The 22,163-nt window shown below is 33.8% G+C and overlaps 1 protein-coding gene across 1 annotated transcript in view; it reads left to right on the top strand.

The window, feature by feature from the left end:
- osa (trithorax group protein osa) overlaps nt 1-22,163 on the top strand; it is a 98,075-nt gene that overhangs the window by 41,972 nt on the left and 33,940 nt on the right. Inside the window, exons 5-10 of the mRNA XM_089090863.1 lie at nt 3,908-4,000; nt 8,848-8,961; nt 13,530-13,732; nt 16,906-17,230; nt 18,480-18,664; nt 20,819-20,857. Coding sequence (XP_088946989.1) covers nt 3,908-4,000; nt 8,848-8,961; nt 13,530-13,732; nt 16,906-17,230; nt 18,480-18,664; nt 20,819-20,857 — 959 coding nt within the window. The remainder of the gene's footprint in view (nt 1-3,907; nt 4,001-8,847; nt 8,962-13,529; nt 13,733-16,905; nt 17,231-18,479; nt 18,665-20,818; nt 20,858-22,163) is intronic.

Here is a 22,163-nt window from a genome sequence, read left to right as displayed (position 1 = left end):
TAAAGAATTTTGGGAGCTTGAATAACGATCTAAAAGGATCTGTAGGATTAATAAATTATCTGGAAATACCCGAAAGTACATACAATGGCACTAGAATAATTGTAGTTATCTCTTAATAATATATACAATGATATATAATAATCTTTAGGAAAATATACGAGCCAGAGGTTCGACATTTAGAGTAAGGGCAGGGGTAAATCTCCAGCATGTTATTGGGGGGGAGGGTCTATATCTGGATAGTCAAGGGGTATGGGATATATAATAATTTTTTTTTTCTCCACATTATTGGGGTCGAAGCCACTGCCTCCCCCCCCAGCCGACGCCCTTGAGTAAGGTGGCAGATTAAAAGAATTTCCCGGGGCTTCTCATGCCTAAAGTTCCTCGGGTTCCCAATTTTCTGACTCCTCGTCATTATTACAGAGGGAAAGTTGGCGAACCATAAGATAAAAAGCGGGACCTCAAGTTGGGCTTTAAACTTAAATCTTCTTATATTCTTATAACAATTAATGTGTGTTTTAATTTAGATTTGGGTGCGAAATCTCGTTCAGTTCACACCAAAGTTAATAAAAACAGGTGAGGACATTATACATGCTCTCCTGCTACCGAAATATGCTGATTCTTCTTTCCATTCTTCTTTCCACTTATGGCATTGTTGTGATCTTTGGCTCTGGAGTTGCTATAGCAATGAAAATTAAAACTCATTCTTCGTGCATGATGTTTTTTAGTTGTACTGGGATAAAAATAAAAATAGACATGACCATTGTAGGATTGCAGAATTTGGCCAATGTAACACCTAAAAAGTATCAAAGAAGTTTCGTTTAAATTATTTTTAGATTTTGTCTTTTTTATACTTTTCTCGTTTTCAGCTTCCCTTGTTGTTTATATCCTATTTTTTCTGTTTATGTTTCCATCATGTTTTGATGATTAGGCTACCTGTGCTGAAAATTACCGTGTTATATATAGGCGAAATAATCGCATCAATTTTGTTTTCTTGTCTTCTTCATCGGCTCTTTTTTTTTTTTTTTTTTTTTTTTTTTTTGCTAAGGGTGATTCAGGTCCACCAAAGATACTTTCACAAGGGGAAAAAAGTTAGGTGACTAGAATTAAATTTGTTTCGGAATTAGTTTATTTGGGCAAGGAAGAATTCTGGGGCGTGTTGCAAAAAAGGCATAAGTCCACTTTTCCTGATTTTATAGGAGAACAAAATGAAAACGCACAATGAAAAAATCTCTCAAAAATCAGAGTTTAATAAACTTGACATTTTACAGACTGATTTCTAGTTTAATTTTTGACTGGAATACGCTGGAAATGTCAGAATTGCTGAATTGTTCGTTACTTAGAAGATAAGGGACTTACGCCCTTTTGGAACAATTTGTAATTCTGTCAAAATCAAGATAAGTCCATTTTGAATAATCCAATTGATAGATCTCTTTAAGCTCTTTAAATCATATTGTTAACTCGTCTTCGGAAAAAGTGGGCTTAGCGTTTTTGCAAAACGCCTCGGAATTGTAAGGACAGTTTTGAAAAATGAAGAAAAATGAAAAACAAATTCTGGTAGTTGCTGAGAACGATAACCCAAAACAGAACCATATGGCGTTGGTTGGCTGCCGCTCTGAAAGGAGACGACATCGCTCTGAAAGGAGACGGCAATTACATTACTAATATAATTGCCAAAACATGTTTGCTAAGCCATAATAAGGCTTATTGGCAAATCTTTCTTGTTTGCTGTGTTTTTGTTTGTTAAATAATTTCTCTCTTAAGCTGTTCTCAAAGGGAGGAACACCAGGGTAATGTACGTTTAATCATACTCCAATTGTCCTCATCCACGTTGCCCTCATGATCCTCTATTTGAGGACCATTTAGCAAACGGTTTTTGGAAATTCTCTCATAAATGTTAAAATATGAAACATAAGCTTTAGGCGTGACTTCAATAATGTATTTTCAGAAACATAATTTACCATAATATGTCGGTCGATGAAGATGATGAAGTGAACATCAAGAGTTTCAATGTTGAACATGTCACATTTCTTCAAAGGTAGCATAGCTTGAATTTGATTTATTCAATGCACTATAGCTAACAAATAAAAAAAAACTTAAAAAACAGAAAAACAAACAAGAATAATGAAAAACGCAAAAAAAAAAACAACACACAGTTGTCTTCCAATTTAATACAAACCCCAAAAGTCGAGAGCGTTTAAAGCGTTGGGTAATTTTGACATATTGTGTAACTATTCACGGATGACTTCTCTTGTCATAACTTTCCCCACGCTTCAAAAATTTTCAAAAATCAAAAATTTTCTGGATAGCAAGAACAATTTTTGTTTAGTTTTTTTACATGGGGAATATAACTGTAAGCTTAAATTCTTGCAGTCAGTCAAATAACCCCTCCCCCCTTTCAAGAATTAGTTCATGCGTGTATAATAAGGCCAATTGGCAAATTTTTCTTGTTTGCAGTGTTTTTGTGTGTTAAATAATTTCTCTCTTAAGCTATTCTCAAAGGGAGGATCACCAGGGTAATTTAGTGTTTTACATGGGGAATGTAATGGTAAGCTCCAATTCTTGCATTCTGTCAAATACCCCCCCCCCCCTCTGAAGAATTAGTTCATGCGTGTGGATAAAAGGAGGAAAAAGAGCTCGTATTTTAGCTGGTCGAATACTGTGCTTTTCTTTTCACTTTTTCTCACCAGCTGCTTTGGCGTTAACGGCAGAATTGTTTCTTTTTTCTGTCCTTAAATATTGCTTGTCCGTATGTTTTTTTTGCGGGGGAGAGGGGTCCTTTGGCTAGGAACAGCTTGTGCAAGTTTGGCTTAAGTTCCGAAATGTTTTTCTTTATTTCTTTTATCGATTCCAATTCGTAAAGACGTATTGCATCACACTAGTTTGGTAAAAAATTTTTGAACACTTGGGACGAAAAAAGAGAAAAATCGTTTTACCATATGCTAGCTAAAGAATTAAGTTGAAACTTGCTCGATTGTAATTCATGGTTTTAGCACTTAAAGGTTCTGTTTTTTTTTCACCTTTTCTTTAACGTACCAAGAACAGTGAAAATAAAGTCAGATTGTTTAAACTGGCTCACAAATCTTCAAAGTTAAGGAGGAGCGTAAATCTTATATTTAAGGAACACAAATCTTAAATATTAAGAACATTCTGGATATCAGTTTCTAATGAAAACACCTCTTGGTGCAGTTATCTAGATTTGGTAGCAGCTGGCTAGATGCCAAGTTAAACAAAAAAGAAGAGAGAGAGATAGAGAGAGAAAAGAGAGAGAGAGGAGGAGGGGGGGGGTGAAAATCAGCAAAAGTAAACCAAAAACATGATAGCAAGGCCGTATCCAAAGGGGGGGGGGTAGGAGTTTTGATCCCCCGCCCCCCTCCTGAAATGTTTGTCTGACTCTTAAAAACGTAACAAAAATGAATATAAATAAATTGTTTATGCCTCTTTGAAGTTTTTTAACCCCCTGAAAAAAATCCTTTTGTACACCCCCCCACAAAAAAAAATCGTGGATACGGCCCTGCCAATTAGTTTAAGAAGGAGTAGCTTTCCTCTGCCTCTGAAGGTGTAGTTGTCTTTAGGAATCCACATAATGTTGATTTTTAAGTTTCAAATATTTTTTGAATTAATTTTTTCATTATTATTTAAATATTGACGGAAAAAGAGCGCTGTCAAACTTACACTAAATTGTTCTGCTTATATATTCTCACGATTTAACGCGGACCACACCACCAGATTCAGCATATCAGAGAAACCTACTAAAGAGGTTTTAAGCTCCTATCTACAAAAAGGTGGAATTTTGTATATTCTGCCAGAAGAAAGATCATTTTATTCTCAAGTATGAATGGTCCTAATATAGGAGGAGGAGACGAAAATATTTTTTATGTCTGGAACTTAAAACAAACTTTTTTTGTAGGGAATGTTGGTGCCCTGCAACCTAGACCGCCAAGCAGACAAGACGCTCCGCCACAACACGGACAACAGCCTAATATGGTGCCCCTTTCTCAAGGTAAGGAACATTTTGGACTATCGAGTCTTGAGCTCATGTTTGTGCAATTTTGGTACATTCAATTTTTTAGGTTTAATATTATTGTCGGATGAAAATGTTAAAAAACAAATATAAGAAGGTGATTAACAGAAAAACGGAATTTATATCCATTATTGTATTCTGGGTCAAGCGAGTGCTAATGATTCTATTTCAGGGATGGGGAGACAGCCGTGAAAAAATAAAGCTAAACATAGGTTAATTTCTTGAAAAATATAATACAGAATTAATCGTAAAAATGTATTTTTTTTTGTTTTATTTAAACACAGTCTAAATCCCTAAAATAGAAAAAGCGAAAGGATAATAAATTGATAAACATGCAAATAAACATGAAAGGTTTTAAATATTTTCTGGCATTAAAATTACCTTTCAAATTCGCTTTTAATAGTTTGGGTAGTCGAATTAACTCCACTATTTTGACTAGGGCTTCAGGCAAATTAAATATAGTTTTCTTCAGATTGAAGGGTTGTTAGTATAGCCTGCATTTTTAGGCCAAAGATATAGTTTAGTTACGTTGCCAATGAGATTGGAGACATCGCCATCACTCCAGTGGCGGTTCTGGCCTCTCGATCCCGGGGCAAAATCTTGCTCCCCCCCTGTCTCGCACGAAATTTTCAGGCCAATTTTGACGAGATTTTATTTATTAACAAAATTGTTTTCAGTGCATAAATTAATCAACAATTAATTTTTAATTATTTTTAATTTATTATTTAAAATATTTAATTTTTATTAATTGTATTAATTATTATTATTTAGTTTTTTTTATTTTTCATTCATTTTCATTTTAGTAATTAACTAAAATAAACTTTTAATAATTACAAAATGATTATCTTCGTTAGATCATTTATCTGAAATTTTGCGTCCCTAAAATTTCTGCGCCTTGGGCAAGTGTCTCCTTTGTCCCTCCCCTAAATTCGCCTCTACCATCTTTAGACATGTCTAAACAATGCACTGCATGCTTAAATGGGAGATTATCAAGAGGTCTTGTGCCTCTTGATAATCTTGTACTGTACACCTGGTGGCTCGTGCCAAGCGGTTTTGGGTATGCGTCAAGCATGGCAAAACTGTGTGGCAGATCTGGCGCTCCGAAATAACCACCAGTTGGCGGGAAGTCATAGCCCCCTCGGACATTAATGGGAAGGTGGCATCTTCAGACAGGATTTGCTGAATTATTGCTACTCCCATTTATTAGTTTCATCAAGAGATGGCCAAATATAACAATTTAGGAGATTTAGATCTTAAATTCAGTCTAAATATTTTGTTTATTCAGTCTAAAAAGTGGTGCTTTTGGTCGTATTTTAAAATAAAGAGAAAATAATTCAATCACCTCGCCAATGAACCTGAAGACGTTGTCATCTGATACTAGGCCCGAGTAATGCACTACACACCTTTTTGGGAAGATACATTTTTCTGAAAGAATTTGGTGAATTACTGCTTAATAAGTAAAACTTTCTTTTCTCCTTCCTACTAAGATATCATTTGCACATGAATGTCAAATTTTGGTATTAACGAATACAATGAGCCGTAAAGATGGACGCGAAGTTTAATTTTTTCCGGAAGGGAATGGAACTTATCCCTTTGACCTAAGTTTCCAAAATATGGAAACTTAGACTTGTTAGAACACCTTTCAGGTTTCTTTGAGATGAGCCAACCCCCCCTCCCCCCTCACCCCATTAGAAAATACCCTGAATCTTCAAAGCCTAAAATTTTGCTTTTGTATGTCTAATTGGAATTGTAAAAGCTGGAAAAATACTCATTTGATTGAGATGAGATGAGATAACTTTTATTTTCAACTAATAATTACATCATACTTAACTGGCACTTACCACATTTTTTTGAATAACATTATCAACAAACTTAGAAATGGTTAGAACGTATGACGTTTTATTAAGCCACTTTTGTGGCTTGAGCAGCGTCACACAATCTTTTATCATAAACCAAACTCATTCACTCTTCCTTTCTCTTTTCATACCATTCAATACAATTTAACTCTCCCGAATAAAAAAAAAAAAAAAAAAAAAAAAATCCCACCCAACAACTTTTTTAATCTAATTTTAAACTGAAACTCGTTTTCTGACTCCCTAATGCTCTCCGGGAAACCATTACACAAATTAACTGCATAACTTTTAATTGCAAAACTAGATCGACTCGTACCCCTTACTTCTGAGACTAAGCTTCCACGACCTCTAGTCCTATGATGATGATAATCAGAATTAAACTTAAAAAAATCTCTAAAATATTCTGGAGATAATCTATTAAGCAAAGCAATTGGTAAGTAAACACTCCCGCCTAATGGTCCCTGATCTGATGAACATTTGAAATTTAAAAGTGATAAAACATTCACGCGTGTTCTCATACTGAACAAACTCACCAAGTACTCGAAGTGCCTTATTCTGAAGAATCTGCAATCTTTTAATATTTGAAGAAAAATTGGATGCATAAATACAGCAACCATAAACAATAAAGGATGGAAAACACTATGATATATATTTCTTAAAACAGTTAAAGGTAACACGTGTTTCAAACGTCGCATCACTCCAAGACCTCGTGCAAGTTTAGAAGAAATCATATTTATGTGTTTCTTCCAACCAAATCATTATCAACATAAAATCCTAAATATTTATTTTCAAAAACCTGTGAAAGCGACAAACTTTCAAATTCTATAGTAGTAGTATTTGAAATTTCTCCTATCCTACAAACAACCATATAATTTTTCTTAACAGCAAGAGGTTTTAACTGCGAGGTAACTGAAGGAGACGAAAACGAAAAGGTCTTCCAGTATCCGGTTTGCTTTATCCACTAGTTCTTCCAGTGACCTTGCAAAAGTTGTCAAAATAGTATCATCTGCAAATGCTGTAACATTTGCTTCAGGAATGTAGAACTTCAGAGTATTGACGCATATGAGAAAAAGTGACAGACCCAGGACTGAGCCTTGTGGAACTCCACATTTAACAGGATAGACCCACTAACGATGTCACCTAGCATTACTTTACTTGACCTTCCATAAAAATATGATTTAATCCAATTCAAGCAAACATCTTTTATCCCCAGACTAGACAGGCGACACATTAACAACTCGAAATACACAGTGTCAAAGGCTTTTTTAAAGTCGACAAAGATCGTTAAAGAAAGAAAACCTTTTTCTAGACTCAATTGACTACATACAGAAGATGGTGAAGAGCATGGCTTGTAGAATGTTTACCGCGGAATCCAAATTGGCTGTCACACAATATTCCTAGTTTATCCAAATATTCATAAAGTCTCCTGTGAATTATCTTTTCATAGATTTTAGAAAAAATAGGTAATAACGAAATCGGTCGCCAATTCGATAGTTCTTGTTTGTTGCCCCCTTTAGATTACTTGTTTAGTGTTTATATTTGGTGGCGTCCTTTGGAGCAATCCTAAAAGATTATGCCTATCCTTCTATATGACTTTAATGACAGGGTTGGATGACAGATGGGGAGGGGATTATATAGTGATTTGTTCAAATTTTTGTGTGTATTTTATGTTTTACATGTTTTGACAACACTTCCCCCTAAATATATGTATTTCATCGTAAGTGCCCTCATGGACAGCAATGAGTTATATATTGTTGTTTGATAATATTGAGTACGTAAACAGTTGTGCCAGTAAAGGGGGAACTTCCCCGCTGCCCCTCATTAACCTCATAGAATTTGAAAAATACCCTTTTTTATATTTTCACTGAAAAATAACCCGTTTATGGAATTTTCATAAGATAATAACAAAAAAAAACTACATTTCCATGTATTTGCACCTGAATTCGAAATTTCATGAATTTATTTTATTCAAAGTCGTATCCAGTATTTTTTTGGGGGGGGGGGGGGAAGAGGGGATTCTGACCCCACAACCTCCCTCCAATTTTATCACTCCATTAGTTTTGTTTGCCATTTGCAACTTCCCTTTACGTAAAAGATGTTACGGAGCATACAATTGTGGCTAGCTACATACTGATTTATTTGGACTAGAAATTAGCATGGAAGATGAACATTTTTATGTTATCTTTAGCAAATCGCATTATGAGTCATCTAGACTGACACGTACACAGGAACTTATTTTGAAGTGGGGGGGGGGAGCATATCGGAGGAATTTTGAAAAAAAGAAGCAAAAACGGTATCTTACGAAAATATAAGAAACTACTAATTAAAATGTTGGATACGTGGTTGGGGTTGCATGGGCCTGACGGCCTCCTCCCTCTGGGTACGCGTCAGCATCCAGCCATGCTCTGTTTGAAGTAGTAAGTTCGATAGCGTTGCTGTGAATTATTTCTCTTCATGATGAATAGGATTTGGACAAAAATAAGAGAAGATTTTTCAATATAATTGAGGGAATTAGCGTTCACAAAATCGTGCTAAAAAAAAATCAAGAGAGAATGTTTTGCAAAACAAGAACAGCGCAATATTTCATATAAAGAAAGAAGATCGTTTGTAAAGAGGTTTTAAAGGTAATGGCTGTCCAGTTTTTCCACTGTGTCCTTTTGATCTAGTATAGCCACGACTGTGACACTTTAAAGTTTGCTGGATAAGAATTAATATCCACTAGTTATTGAGTAATTAATTCTATTCTCTGAAAATGCAGTGTTATTTGATTGAATTAGGCAAATTCTAAATAAGCTTAATTTTTATTAATTAAAATTTGGGTTTCAATCGAAGATTTATTGGATCCAACCTGAAATTAGCGTAAAGTAGGTAGATACTTGTATTTAAACTTAGGAGTAATCTACCCTTAATTTTTGAACAATATATAGATGGCGAAGCTGTACTATTTACTAAATTTGACTGTTTACTTTTTAGGATCTTATGGCCAAGGACCTATGCCTCCCCCTCACCTTGGAAGTTATCCTCCTGGAAAAGCCATGCCAGGATATCATCCACACCCGCAGCATTATCCCTCTGGCCCCCCTCAGGGTGAGTCTTCTTATGTGTCTAATATTCATTTATTTCATTTATTTATTATTCATTTTTGATCTTTATTTGATATTAATATTTTAAATATTATTGATTTTTATAGTTTAATATTAATATTTATTTGTTTCAATAAACACATGAATGTGTTGCAACAACAAGTTGTACAGAACAGCTTCTATGTACATTTTGATATTGTTTAGTAAAATCTTCATTTGTTAGCGTCTTATTTTTTCTTTGACTTTACGAGTCTAACTTTAATCGATTTAGTAGTGTCAATTGAGGGCTTGTGCACCCTAGATTAAGCTAGATTTAAAAAAATACCTTTTTGGGAGAATTTTCATTGCAAACTGCTTTTTTTTGGAATTTTCATTGATAAAGATTGAAATAACAACGACAAATTTACCCATCCTAAATTCTGAAAAATACCCCCCCCCTTCTTGATTTTAGTGAATTGACAGCCTGCTGCTGGCTTCAGGTATCTTCAGCTAATTACGACAAAATGATTCTTAACACGACAAAAACTTATCACAACAGTGAAATCAGAAGCTGTTAAGCACGATATTTCGAGTCATTCTTTACAATTAAGATAATTCAAAACAAACAGAAAAAAGATGTAATTTACGTAATAAAAAAAAACAAAAAGGTGAGGAGAAGAAAGCAGAAACGTAAGGAGGAAAAGAAGTTAAGCATAAAGTAAATAATATTCATTCATGTCAGTTGTGATTTTGATTAAGATAACAAACCTACAAGTCCTTTGTTTATATTGTATGTTTTTTCCCTTTACTTTCTGAGTCTACCTTTGGCTTGTTATGCATACCTATAACTAGTGACTACACACACACACACACACACAAAAAAAAGAAGGAAAACCTTACCACGACAGGGAAATCAGAACTTCAGTCCCCAAATTGGGATTTACTCTACAATGGAGATAAATCAAAGTAAGCAAGAAAAAAGAGGATTTACCTTACCTAATAAAAAAATTGGGTGAATAAAAGAAAGCAAGAAATTAGCGGAAAGAGGAAAATAAGAAAGAGAAAAAGAAATAAAAGTCAAAGCACTATTGACATAAAAATGAAATCTGATTCTTTAAATTGGTGAAGTGGAAACTTACACAGCCATATATGTTTTATTTATTTACTATTATTATTTTTTTAATTTTCCTATAAAATAACACTTTTTATTTCTTTACACAGCTTATATTTTCTTAGTTCTTGATCACGGAGTCCAACAGTTTTTTATATAAATATTTTTGATTGAGCGCTGCGCTCTGGAAGTAACATTTTTTTTTCCTATTTAAATATCGCAATCAAAATGTCCATGAAAAGTATCCTTACAAAATATTCTTTTTTTTATCTGGTATTTTTTTATTTATGTGAATTTAATTTCTCATTGAATATTTAATATCGTAGTAAAACAATTTTGGAATTAAATGTTTAACATTTAAAAGTAGGCTTGCCTTTTTTTTTTTCGTGAGAACAAAAAAATCCTACTTTTTTTTTCTTCACCAAGTTTTCCTGAAAAATATATTCCTCCCTTTTTTAAAAGTGGAGTTTCTCCTTTGTCTTTTGGCTCTTCGTTGATTTCCAAAACTATTTTTTTAAATTAAAAAATATGACTCCATCCAAATTTTATGAAACTTCAACCAGTCTTTAAAGTAAACCAGCTAATCTAGTATTTAAAAAAAAAAAAATTTGTGTGAAAATAAAAGTGTATTTCTTAAAGGGAATTGCTTGTAATTATGCTAAAATTTTTTAATTGATGTCACAATTTTTATGCAAAGAACAAAAATCAAGAAAAAAAATATCACCAAAGTTGAGAACAGTTTTAATCAACCATTTTACTCAAGCTTTATCAAAAATATTTCTCTCAATTTGCTGGAAATGTACTTTACAATATTTTCTTTCTTTTGAGTTTTCAAGACTCAAAAATAAAAACACGCCTTCCAGGAAAAACTTCTGGGTGATTTTGCCTGAGGAGACTGCAAAAATAAATTAGAAAACTTATCAAACTTTTGGAATAAACCATGACTTTGTTATCAATGACATTATGCTAACATCCTTTAATTGATGTCACAGTTTTTATTCAAAAACTAAAATTAAGAAAAAAACATTACCAAAGTTGAGAACATTTTTAACCAACCATTAACTCAAGCTTTAACAAACATATTTCTCTCCTTTTGTTAGAAATGCGCTTGACAAGCTTTCCTTTTTTTGAGTCTTTCAACAATAAGTTGATTAAAAATACAAAGACACTTTCCACGAAAAACTTCTCCACGATTTTGACTGAGGGGACTGCAGAAATAAATTATAAAGCTTCTCAAAGTTTTGGAGTAAACCATGACTTTGTTATCAATGACACATTTGTTTGGAACTGGATGAGCTCGTGGTGGAACTTACAATGTAAATTAGCAAAGGATGCTACTTCATAGAAAGATTGTATGTTTATTTTAAAAATAAATATGAATGTAAAATATATATTAAAACAAAAATAAATAAGGAATAGAAATACATAAGAGGATAACTAATGGAAGAAGGGTTAAAGGAAACCGCTGATTCATAAAAATGAGAAACTAAATTAGAAAGCTTTTCAAAGTGCTGGAGTAAACAATGACTGTTATCAATGACACTTTTGTTTGGAACTGGATGAGCTCGTGGTGGAACTTATAATGCAAATTAGCAAAGTTTGATGCTACTTCATAGAAAGATTGTGTCTTTATTTTAAAAATAAATATGAATGTAAAATATATATTAAAACAAAAATAAATAAGGAATAGGAATATATAAGAGGATAACTAATGGAAGAAGAGTTAAAGGAAACCGCTGATTCATGAAAATGAGAAACTAAATTAGAAAGCTTTTCAAAGGGCTGGAGTAAACCATGACTTTGTTATCAATGACACATTTGTTTGAGATTCGATGAGCTCGTAGTGGAACTTATAATGCAAATCAGTGAAAATCGATGCCATTTCATGGAAAGATCGTATCTTTTTTTAAGAAACGAATATGAATGTAGAAAAAATATATACTATATCAAAAACAAAATAGAAACACATAAGAGGGGAGTCTAACGATGCAGGAGTTAAAGTAAACCATTTCCCGCGTTCGGGCCTTCATAAAATAAGAAATTGAAGCCACTAATAAAAAATCTGTTTCGCAGAATTTTTTCTGTTCTAAGAAAAATCATAACTGAAAATATTTTCTCAATTAAACTACGTAATTTTTTTTGTCACCAAAAGAATCAATGGCAAAGCCTACTTTAGAATGTTAAACATTTAATTCCAAAATTATTTTTACTACGGTACTGAATATTCTGTCTTTGACAAATCAAATTCACAGAAAAACAAAAAAAAAACACTAATTAAAAAGAATATTTTATAAGGACACTTTTCATGGACATTTTTTTATATAAAAAAAAGCTGTTTTGGACTCAATAAACGAGAACTAAGGAACTATAAGCTATGAATACATATATAGATAATTTCGAAGACCACACTGCCTTTCCATGACGATAAATAAAAGTTCAAATAGGGATAAAATCCTTTTAATAGACAGTGTTTCACAAACAGTGTTAGAAATTCACAAGAAATACCAGATATTTCGGTCACATCTGCAGTGACCGTCGTCAGTAAGTAAAACTGATGACGTCGTCAGTAGTAAAACTACTGATGACGGTCACTGCAAATGTGACCGAAATATCTGGTATTTCCTATGAATTTCTATCACTGTTTGTGAAACACTGTCTATTAAAAAGATTTTATCCCTATTTGAACTTGTATTTATTGAATACATACATATATGGAAATATATTAAATGAAAATACTCCCAAAAATTTTTTTTTTAATCTAGGGGGATCTAAGGTGCACAAGCCCTTGTCGCTATTGACATCACTAAATCGACTAAAGTTAGACTCTTAAATTGCCGAGAAGTTTTTCCTGGTGTGTTATATTTTTAATCAACTTACTGTTGAGAGACTCTAAAAAAGAAAAGCTTGTGAAGTACATTTTTAACAAAGGGAGAGAAATATTTTTGATAAAGCTTGAGTAAAATGGTTCATTAAAGAGGTTCTCAACTTTGGTAATAATTTTTTGTTCTTAATTTTTTTTTCTGCAAAAAAAACTGTAATTAAAGGATTTTAGCGTGATTTTAAGAAATTCCCTAAATTGAGGAATCAACTTTTGTATCCCTCAAAAATATCTTAACAATTAAAGATTAGCTGGTCTACTTCAAAGCCTGGTTGAAGTTTCTTAAAATTGGGATCGAATCATATTTTGTTTATTTAAAAAAAAATGTTTTGGAAACCAACGAAGAGCTAAATGAAATGGGAAAAACGATTCAAATTTACTTCTAAAAATGGGAGAAAACATATATGTCATTCTAAAAAAAACTCATGATTGAAAATATCTTATAAAGTAAAAGAGGTATTCTTTTTTCTCACCAAATGTGTTAAAAAATACATAGATTTGAACACTTTTAAACAAAAATGTTTTTTCTTTCAATTTATTTTTACTTGACCAATCTGTCCATGACGTGATCCATTTTTCAAGTCTTATCAAAATGTTTTGTCAGGTCCTGCTGGTAGCTATCCCCCACAGCGACCTCAAATGGGTGGCCAATACCCTGGGTATTCTCCGCAGCAATCAGGTATGCCTGGTCCACCTGTTTCTCAACCATACGGGGCATCTGGACCTCCAAGACCCGGTGGTCCCGGTCAATATGGCCAATACTCGACGGTTAATTATGCGCATCCAGGTGGGCAGTATCCACAACAGGTAAGTTTTAATTTCTGCTAAGGCTCTTTGTTACCTTAAAGAATCACCCTATCTTGTCCATTTCAAGCTTTTTTAGTTTGTTTGGCCGAACTATTTAAAATTGAGTGGCCGGTCTTGCCATAACTTGTATAGCTTTTGATAAGTGATGCGAATAAACGAGAATCACCCTATCTCGCCCATTACAAGCTTTTTTAGTTTGTGTGGCCAAACTAGTCAGAATTAGTTGGGCGGTCTTGCCTTGACTTAAATAAACGACAGAAAAGGACACCTACTTTCCCGGAAATTTTAAACATTTAAAGTCTTCTGGTGTGTGCCAGAGATGGAGGTATTCAGATTTTGTGAAAATTGCATCATAAGAAAACGTCAATTTTGTTATTTTAATTGAACGGAGTAGAATTTTCTTTTTAAGGTTCAGGAAAGGGCAGTTCCTAAATTTTATAGTATATCTGCTTGAATAACATTAAGAATCAGCTCAAAAGAAGTCTCATTGAATAATCTGACAGCTTTGGAAGTTTCCTGTTGTGCTAACTACCTTGATTTGTGGACACAGGATGCACATTATTTATGCTGTGCGTACACTGATTAAACTGCATTTTGCTTAATAAATAGTAAGAGATTATAGTTCTCTTTCTTTTAAACTAGCCTCTAGTTAGATTTTCAAAGTTGTTAAAATATCTAAGGTTCCCTATCAATTTTTACCAAAATTGCTTCGGAAGCTCCTTGTGGTGCTGGAAAAATTTGCTAAAGGGCTTTTTGTCTTTGAGACCGTCAGCCGACGCTGAGACTCGAAATGTGACAGTTTTGATATGGGGCGTCCTTAAAATGTTTCCTTTCCGTTCGAAAACTATGGCATAAAAAATCCAGTCAAAGTATGAACGTATATTCATGACGAGCTAAAAATGACTTAATCAGTGATTGCACAATCCAAAAGTTTTATGGGATTTCCCCAAATTCCTTTGAATGAAAATTGGGTTTCCCCGAATTTTTTCGAAAATTAAAGCTAGAAGAAAAAGGAACGATTAATGTATCTTGCTAAGGTTTCTGTATTTGTAAACGCCAATTTTTGGTGAATTTCTGACTCAACTTTCCCGATTTTCAAACCCAATTTTCATTCAGGGGATTTCGAAGAAACCCATACAAATTCGGGGATAGTGGACATGCTGTGTCCATTTTGGTGACGTCTCTCGCCAGCTATATCTTGGGTGCTTATTTTTGCCAGGTTTGTTTTGTAATGGTCTATATCAGGGTTGCCACCCCTAGTAATTTATTACTATTTCTAGTGACTTTTATATTACCTAAAATATAAATCACTAAATCAGCACATGAATCACATAGATTATTGAAGAAAATCACTATCAACCAAAAAATAACGGATTTTTTTTTCACCGAGTGGCAACCCTGGTCAATACTTGTCTGCAAATTAGCAAAGGTTTCTTCTCTTCTTCCACTAATGATATCATTTGCACACAAATGACGGATTTTTGTACTTATAAAGGCAATACTTTGTTCAGGTGAACGCCTCGTTCTCTTTTTCACCGAAGGGGATGAAACATGTCATTTTCCCCTGATCAGATCCCCAAACATGAAAAAATGTAAGTACCGGAGGGGGGGGGGGTTACTTGTGATTCGTCTTGTTTTGTCTGTTGTGAGTGTACATTTTTATATGTTTTGAATAATTTGACAAACCTTAAATATACATTTCTTCGTAAGTGCCTCCATGGACAATAATAAGTTAGATATAGTTGTTTGATAATATTGGTCACGCATGCAGTGGTGCTAATTGGGGAAGGGAGCATTCCCCCCCCCCCTAGATTTTGAAGAACACCTTTTTTAATATTATCATTGAAATATACCATTTTTGGCATTTTTATTGAAAAAAGAACGGAAAAGGAGAAAATTGAGCACCCCGGTATTTTAAAATACATTTTGCCCCCACCCCCTGAATTTTCATGAATTAGCGCCACTGCACTCAACGACAGTTTTAAAACTGTGTACTAGTTTTTTTGGCTTTTTGCAACTCTCCTTAGCGTGAAAAATGTAATGGAACGTAGAACTGTAGCTAGCTACAGACTGATTTATTTGGATTAGAAATTAACATGGAAGAGAGCATTTTTATGTTATCTTTCGCCAATCTTTATCAAATTATGACTCTTCCAGACTGACACGTACACATGAATTTCTTCAAGGTGAAGGAGGGGGCATTATTTTGAGGGAGAGAAAAACTGAAAGAACGCGTAAGACGGAATTACACGAAAATTAGGAAACTATGAAGTAAATATTATTTCTTGATGATTTTTAAGCACTGATTTTAATCTCCTTTTTTGGTATGTTATGCTGGTTATTAATACTAATAATGCATTTTCTTATCCAGTTAGGAAAAAACACAACAAGCGGAATACAAAACGAAGCTGTTATTTTTGTTTTAGTTTATGTATAGGATAGCTGGCATTTTGACGATTTTTCTTATATTTTGTGTTTCGCGTCTTCAATGCGTCTGTAGTGGTTCAAACAGTTTTGCAAAATATTTGCAGGACTTGCCCTAAATTTAAAGTACTTTTATCGATGGACTCAGTCCGTTTTCCCTGTCTTATTTGGTTCTGAAAATATTTTTTTTACTCATAAAAAATATCTTGTAAAAAAAATCTTCTTATTAGCAGTAAAAGAAGAAGATAATTTTTAGTTATTTCATAACGAAACTGTGTTGGATTCTCGGTATTTTGAAAGTTTACAAAAATAATATTTTTCTTTTAAAATGAAATTATTTCAATTGAATAAAATGTAAATCATTATACCAGTTATTTCAGTAGTGTGGGATTCTTGGTAATTTAAGAAATAATTTGTTTTAAAATTTTTTTTTTTTCCAAATTAGACTATTTTTATTAAACGAAATATGATTTATATATTAGTTATTTCAGCAGTATTTTAATCCTCGGTATTTTGGAAGTTCCAAGAAAAAAAGAATTCTTAAAAATGAAATTATTGTTTTTAAAGAATCTCTATATAGGATAAAAAGGGATATACTGCAGCTTAGTTCTTATTAAATAATCCTTTTTGAGTTTACGCAATATTTCTTCTTTGAAAGATTTACGATTTGGAAATAAGAAGAGAATAATGCAGATTTTGTGTATTTTTTTTTGGCTAGTATTTATCAAAATTATGAAATGCCTTTCTAGTGGGTCAAACAACAAGGGCTTGGACAGCCTCCCATGCAGCAGTCGCAAGTTTCGTTAAGGGCTCCTTCTCCCGCGCAGCCAGTTCAATATCTGCGTCATCAGCTGCAGCAGAAAGTAGGCTATTCCAACCAGCCACATAGTGGAAACCCGCAATTAACTCCTCCACATCCAGGTTATCCGACAAGTGGTGGCAATCTTTTGTCGCCTACACCGCACCACCCCCCGTCTCCAGGCCCTAATGCTTCCCAGATAACGGTAACTGGACCCGATGGAGCTGGGATTGATGAAGCTTCTCAACAGTCCACGCTTTCTAATGCCTCCCAAGGTGAGTCGACTTTTAAAATTGCTATGCTTGCAGGACAAGTTGTACAAATGAAGAATGACATATTGCCGAAAACCATCCTTTTCGGCCAACCATCTGGGGAATCGTCTCTAGATTGAGTGGGAGGAAACAAGGGAGGATCCAGGGGGGGCAGGGATTTTTCTGGTGCCCTCATTTGTTTCCTTTCTCTTTTTTACCCTTTTAAAATACAAGTTTGTCAATTTGGTCAATTATTTGCGCCCTTGTCGTATTGGGTCCCCCCAAGATTTTTTATCTAGATCTGCCTTTGGGAGGAAGTCATACGGAAGGATTTAAAGGAAATTGGTACTTTTTGGGAGGGTTCAAAGAGGGAGGCTTGACATAGTTTTGGATTTAGGATGAGCGTGCGTAGACGTGCTGGTCTCGGGTGGCTTGGTGCGGCAGTGAGTTGTTTAGTAGTGTTAATTATTCCCTTTGTATCGAAAATTCAAAGCTTTGAGGCTTTAAAATTAGTTTAGAATAAAAAAAAGCATCAAGGTAAGTTTAATTATAATGTGTTAGAAGTTAGAAAACTTGGTTAGAAAAAAAAGAGAAAAGAAGAAGAAAAGAGCTGTTTTCCTAATCCAGCAATTGAGATAAACGAGGTCTTGACCTTACTTATCCTATCCAATTACCTAGGACAAAACAGTATAACCAAATCGTCAACAATATCGAAATGTCCTAATCCATTCAAAGTCGTCATTATTAAATGTAAGCCGTTGTAAATTTACATGCAAAAGCACCTTAAATCTAACGAAATATATGATGGGAGGTAATTCCAAGTGATTACCTCCCATTAGGACTCCTCAGAGGAATACTACCTGCCTAAATGGGTTTCGACGCTTTTATTTCTTTACCCGGCGAGGTGGAGCGTCTACCATAAAGCTCTTATGGTATCCCTATGTTAGGTCAAACTTGTGAAATTCATGCCTACTAGTAAAATTATTAAAAAAAAAACATACAAAATAAGATTCGATTTATTTCCTGCTTATATTGGAAAGAGATTTTAAGAAATACCAGAAAGGGATTTGTGGTGGACTATTTGTTATCTGCTGGAGGCAAAAAACCAAATAGAGAAGATAAAATATAAGTTCACCGCATTAAACAGGTCTACTATACGGTTCTAAACAGCTTGATCTAAGTATCTTTGATAAATGGTTCCTGTATCTTTTCGCTAATTTGGCTTGGTAGTAGATTTTTTTAAGATAATAAAATACAAAATCTACTTTTACAGCCTCTAGAGAAGATGAGCCGCCTACCCCTCGGTCAAAGCAAGCCAATACAACCCCACTTGGTTTTCCTGGAAGCCACCCAGCTACGCCATCTATTGGCACAGCTCCTAGTCCTGGTATGGTGCACGACGACTTTAACGATGCAAATAGCCCTGGCCAAGGATGGGGAAGATCTAACGTAAGCCCAGTAAGAATTTAATAAATCTTGGGTGCACAATTTTGTTTTTATTAATATATGCATATTCTTAGTTGGTTGAATTTAGAAATGAAATAAAGGGAGTTGGGTAAATTAGTACCAATTACATTTGATGTTGACCAAGTGGTGAATGTCTGCACCAGTTTGATAAGCTCTGGTGTAAAATATTAGAACTTGCGTTCAGGTGCTAAGTTTCCCTGAGTAACGGGTAACCGTATATAGTAACTCTGTAGTAACTAGTAAAAACATAGTAAAATAATATATAGCAAGTATATATAAAATTAAAAACGAATGTATGTCGATGTCGCCTGTATGCGTCACTACACTGTTCGTTCGAACGTCAAAGAACTTTAAGAAGTTGTTGAGTACACTCTTGCGAAAGTTTTAGATTCACAATCCCCCCCCCTGCCCGAGACCCCTGTGAACTTTTCGAATAGTTTTCGTGCTGACTGAGCGCAGAGACCCCTGAACACAAATACTCGACAGTTGCTTTCGTTCACATTATTCACATTTTCTGCATATTAATTTCGTTTATGGATGTCTTTCTATATACAACAACGTCCAATGAGTAAGTTAGTACCCCCAACCTAATCTTTCAAAGAATTTTAAATTTAAAAATAAGATTGTTATTTTAAATGAGGGGAAATTTTTTCAGTGAGGAATTTTGTGGAGGGGGGATTTTCCATAGGTTGGGGAATACGCCGGACCCCGAACACAACAGGGTCTAATGGATGGCAAAGAAATAAAATAGAATGTTTCACCCAAAACACTTTCTTTTCGGCGAAACCAACCAATGGCCGATGACCAATGGCCAAGATGCAACAGTCCACGTTGCCAAATAAATACAAATTTTTATGTTGCATATTAATTTTTGTTTCCTTCAATTTTCCTTCTTTTGAGATCGTAGCAAAACGCGTCAATTTAGTTTGTAGTAAAATAAAAAACTAGTAACTAAAAAAATCAGCAACTGTTAACTCCAAGTAACTTTAGAGCTTTCAATGGCAGTACATGCGTCAATAAATGGAGAAAACATTATGTCAAGGAGAATATACTGGAGAAAACATTAATATAAATGGAGAAAACCATTTTTGATGTTGCATAAAAAATCGTTTGAGTAAATATTGCATAAATATTTCGAGATCGTAGCAAAACGCGTCAATTTAGTTTGTAGTGAAATTAAAAACTTGTTAAAAAAAACTAGTAACTATTAAAAATCCAGTAACTATTAACTCCAAGTAACTATAGAGCTGTCAATGACAGTACATGCGTCAATAAATGGAGAAAACATTAGCTTTCATTCACTATATCATTACAAAGCTAAGGTCGGTCTAAATCTTTCTCGAAATTCGTAAAAAAACGTTTTAACATGGCAGAAGAATTTCCTTTCTTTTTTTATTTCTAGTAAACCCACTAAGCAGAACTTTGCCAAGCATTGATTTAGCGGATGAAAGGTTGATGTTGATATAGAAAGACTGGTATAGATTCATTTTCTTCATTTATTGTTGCGTTTTACCAATAGAAAGCTTACTTTTTATTCAGAAGTCTTACTTCGCGAATCAAGAACTTCTAAAATTAGTCATGATATTGACACCGAATTTTCACCCTTTCTTATATTACAGGGTACCTTTTTAGATATAAATTTATATGTAATACTTAGGAATTTATTGATATAATATACTGACATAATATCCATATGATTTAACATCAATATATTAGTATATTTTATATTAATAGATAACATAATACTAAAGAATTGATATAATATTATATTAATGTAATATACTATTAATATAACATATTTCTCTTATCTTGTCCTATTGCTGGTTTAGACTGTTTTTATGTATTGTTGTTTTTTATGTCTGCTGTGGCGTGATAGATATTTCATATGATAAGGATAATAAGGATATTGAAAAAAAAACAGAGTGAACCCCTTATTTTTACTATCCTTTTATATGTAGGATTCTATAAGGGGCCATCTTTTGATATGTTAAAATTTTCCTCCGAAAACTCCATATATCTATTGGCATAAGCTAAGATCTCCCAGAATTTTTTTTTAAATGATATATATGGCCCCCTTATTTTCTTCTGTGCCCGAGTGTCATTCAAGTGTATGTAAAGTTATAGAATGGCCTTTTCTTTTTTTAGGTATTTAATATTCAACAAGTGGATGCTCCTAAATTCAAGGTTTATAGTTTTTATGTTTACGCATCTGTAAATTTGAACTTTGATCTCTATTAAGCTGCTATCCTCTTTTATATTAACCAAGTTATGTCTTTTGGTGAATTGCTATTTGATGTCAGGACCGCCATTCACTAGGAGTTCGGAAGGGTGGGGAAGGGCAAGGTAGAATCAAGGCAAATCCACAGATTCACCAAAATTTTCCTTAAGAGATTTTCATTAAAAAATTTAGCCTATTTTCTTTTTCATGTACCTTCTCCAAATGGCTGATCTCCGTAGTACTTGCAAGCTGTATTAATGGAATAGACCAAGGGTGTGTCCATGATTTTTGTTATGGGTGGGGGTGAGGGGGTTACAGAAAAAACTTAAAAAAACGCAGCCCAAAATTAGTTTTTATGCATTATTGTTACATTTTTACGAGTCAGAGAATTTTTTTTTTGAGGGGAGGGGATCAAACCTTGAAACTGCGCTGAGTACGGCCTTACGAATGGCCCCATTCCCCCGCGTGTGATTACGATCGCACCAACACATGTTTCGGTCTACTTCTGGGACAAGGTCTTAAATGCAAACAAAATTTCAATACTTTATGCCTTTTTAACTTAAATATGACCTGCAAACATAAACGTTGGTTTAAAAAAATATCTATTGAGGTCCCACATGAGGATTTACATGCCACAAGGCATAATTGCATCCTACCCTTTAAGCCTTTGAAGTTCATTTTTTCTCACGCCTTGTAAACATCTTGATAATAGTATAGCAATGGTTTTCGACAGCTTAATGCAGAAGCATATTTGAATACTCGTCTGCAAGGTGAAAATCAAGGCCGGTGCATGCTAGAAGCCTGGATTAGTAGGAGTTAAGGCTTATTCCAAAGCCTAAAATTGTTCCATGGTAGTTATACTCCCCCCACTTACTCAAATGGTGCCCCTCTTCGATGTGTATGGTAACTTTCTGCTTACTTTTAGATTGTGGGGAATAACTAACTATATCTTAGAATAGTATTATTCGGTGAAATTTAGTGTGCAGTTTTTTTCTACTTTTTTAGCTTTTGAGATATTGTAGTTCGTTGCATTACAGAGTATGAGAATTGGTAAGAGATTAAGTTCTGGCGCTTTAAGTTGAAGTTAAATTGACTGTAATTTGAAGTTACATTGACCTACTGACTAAATTAGCCGAATTTTTTAAATCAAAACAAAGCTTATTTGGATCAAAACTGATTTTCTTATATATTTTTTTATTTTAAAGATGGTAGATTCTTTTTATTGATTGTAAAATTGTTAGGACTGAGTAAGCATGCAAAATCTAAGCAAAA

Source organism: Artemia sp. Qi Xiang Cuo, chromosome 1, assembly GCF_049724085.1.
Source record: "Artemia sp. Qi Xiang Cuo chromosome 1, ASM4972408v1, whole genome shotgun sequence".
NCBI classification, from domain to species: Eukaryota; Metazoa; Arthropoda; class Branchiopoda; order Anostraca; family Artemiidae; genus Artemia; species Artemia sp. Qi Xiang Cuo.
This window is presented reverse-complemented; position numbering and strand designations above follow the sequence as displayed.